The 2,688-nt window shown below is 47.5% G+C and overlaps 1 protein-coding gene across 1 annotated transcript; it reads right to left on the bottom strand.

Annotated features, from left to right (window-relative positions):
* Positions 1-433: 433 nt before the first annotated feature.
* Positions 434-2,110, bottom strand: LOC116246859 (AP2/ERF and B3 domain-containing transcription factor RAV1-like). The gene has a single exon (XM_031618757.2). The coding sequence runs from the start codon at positions 1,803-1,805 to the stop codon at positions 645-647; it is 1,161 nt and encodes a 386-aa protein (XP_031474617.1). The 5' UTR covers positions 1,806-2,110; the 3' UTR covers positions 434-644.
* Between the last annotated feature and the right edge of the window lie 578 nt (positions 2,111-2,688).

Raw genomic sequence — 2,688 nt, 5'->3', positions numbered from 1 at the left:
ACACTTGTAAAAAAAAAAAAAAATGGAAAAATTGTTCTTGTTCTTCAGCAAGTAGCTCCGTACTCTTGTTATTTTCTGAGATGGCTGGCAGGATTGTCCACAGGACAGAAAAAGGAAGAAAAAGACATGTCCTTTATTTCAACATAGACCAGATACATCCTCTTTTAGGGTTTCCATGTCCTCTGATGAACACTAAAGATGAAAACCAAGAAAAGATGCAAAAGCAAACGATGCCAATATCCCCTTCGTTCGTGTTCATTCAACAAAATTTTGCCTCTTCTTTCCCCAAAAGTATTCTCCTCTATCATCTCGTGGGATCTTATAACAAAATCACACCACTAATATTCTCCTGCACCATACTCAATGTAAATGTTCACCACACCATGATTGCAACATCTCAAGAAGATCATCATATTGGTATTGCACTAACATCTAAAACATCACCATCTTTTGTCATCTCAACCAGAAAAAAAATTTCCATTATGTACATAAAACAAACCTTTGCAGGCAAAAACAAGCGCTAATTCTACTGCAGTACTCCCAAAAGGAAGATGACTGGGAAAAAAAGAGAGAGAGAGAAGAAAAAGGACTGTGTTGAGCATTATACAGTTCCCCCTCGTGGAAAAAGAAAGAATTACAGATCCCTAACAGCACTGCTTCTTACAGCTCTCCCTGCTCATCAGATCCAACTCGCCGCCCCTTTTCAAACTAAGACTCGGCGTCTTGAGAAGGTCGACGCCGAAGAGCCGGACGGACGGTTCAGACTGAATCTCCGGTCTGGCCGGCGTCGTCGTCGGCCACAGGAAGCATCCTCTTCTGACCTGAGGGTGGACCGGAGGCACGATTCCGGATGCCATTCCGGTCGGCCTTGCCTTCCAACCGATGTAGAGCTGCCGGTCGGATCCATTGGAGCGGGCGAAGCTCACCGTGTCTCCGGCGCGGAGGCCCTTCTCCTTGACGAAGCGGCTCCACCCCTTGGTGAGCACGTAGCTCTGGCTGCTGTTCCAGTAGGAGTACCGGAACCTCCACACCTTGCCATTCTCGTCTTCGAAATTCAGGAGCACGCCCTTGCATGCGCTCGAGCTCGCCACCTCCATGGGAAAGTATTTCTCGGCGTGCTGCTTGGGTATCACCAACCTGTTCAATTTTCCGACGTCGCTCGGCGTGACGGCCTTCTCGAAAAGCAACTCCGTCTCGTCTTCTTCCCTGAGCCGGAAACCGTCCCTGCCCAACGCCATCTTACGTGCAGACAACACATCAAACGTCAAAAACCTCTCCGATTTATCACTGGACAACATCATCAGCCTGTTCTTCTTGCTCTGGTTCAATTCATCATAGTAGGTGTGCTTCCTGAGCATGTCGACTATCTCAGCCTTAGAGTGGGAGCTGAGAAATAGGAACTCTATGTCGTCCTCCGCCAGGGGCTTGAAGTTGGTGATCGCGTCCTTCCCTCTGAACTTCACGGCGGCGATATCGTAGGCCTTCGCCGCCTCGCCCTCCTTGTTGAACGTCCCTAGCCAGACGCGCTGGTGCTTCTCGTATATCTGCGCCCCCCACCGGCCATTGGGCTGGGGAACCACGCCCTTGTATTGAGAAGACGGGAGCTTCCTCGTCGACGGCATGGAGTCGGCCTCGGCGCCGGGCTCCGGGTCGACGACAATGCTCCCGCTCCCCATCCGCTGCAGTTCTTCGTGGGTTCGCTTCTCCGGCGGTGGCAGGGCGACGTTCGGCTCGTCCACATCTATCACGACACCCACTTGTTCGACCGAACCGATCGAGGTATCGGTGCAATCGGGGGTACCCATGTCAGGAAATGGCCGGAAAATGGTCTGAGATCAGGAATCGAGTTCAGGTGATCTTGCAGGAGCAGGAGATGAAGCTATTATCAGATGTAGATATATATACACACAAGAAAGTCTATGTGGGGAGATGAGAAATTTATGAGATATTAAGTCTTTTATAAGGTTGGGGTCAACTGAAGGAGATAGTCGGAAGGTTCAGAAAGGAGAAGGAAGCAGCTTCTCCTCTTGTATGTGTGTGCGTGCGTGCGTGCATGTGTGTGTGTGTACGTGTGGGGTCCGAAGGTGCAAGTTGATTGTATTCACATGACAGTGGAGCTTTGAGATATTGCGGGTACATCCCCCCTGAGCTATGCTGCTGAATTCCAACTGTAGCTTGTTCTCTCTTTTTCTTTCTTCATCTCCATTTATTTTATATTGCTTCTTCTCCCCCACCTCTATATATTTCCATGGCTCATATATTTTGTTCACTTTTCTTTTTGGTCTTTTCTTTTTGGGAAAAAATGTGTTCCTGCTTTTGAAAATATTTAATCTTCCTGTTTTTGGCATTTTGGGTTGTGAGGGGAATCTTGGAAATATCTATAGTCCCTTAAAAGGATAGGTTGTTGGTATTTGGCCTTTGTGCAATGACGGAAATGCCCTTGTGGCTTGGATGGTAGTGAGTTTTTGTACTACTGTACATGGTAGGAAAGTGGCTTCTTTCTTTCTTTCTTTTTCTTCTTCCTGAGAACTTTGCTCTTCTAATTGCTTCCCTTTTGCTTTCTTGAATCCAATTTACCATGAGACTGCAATCATTTTTAGGCATCCCACGCTTCCCCACTTCCGCTTCCCGCATCGTTTCCTGTATTCAAATTTTTGCTGTTTGTAATTAAGGTATATATATGCACAA

This window comes from Nymphaea colorata, chromosome 2 (assembly GCF_008831285.2).
Source record: "Nymphaea colorata isolate Beijing-Zhang1983 chromosome 2, ASM883128v2, whole genome shotgun sequence".
Classification (NCBI taxonomy): Eukaryota; Viridiplantae; Streptophyta; class Magnoliopsida; order Nymphaeales; family Nymphaeaceae; genus Nymphaea; species Nymphaea colorata.
This window is presented reverse-complemented; position numbering and strand designations above follow the sequence as displayed.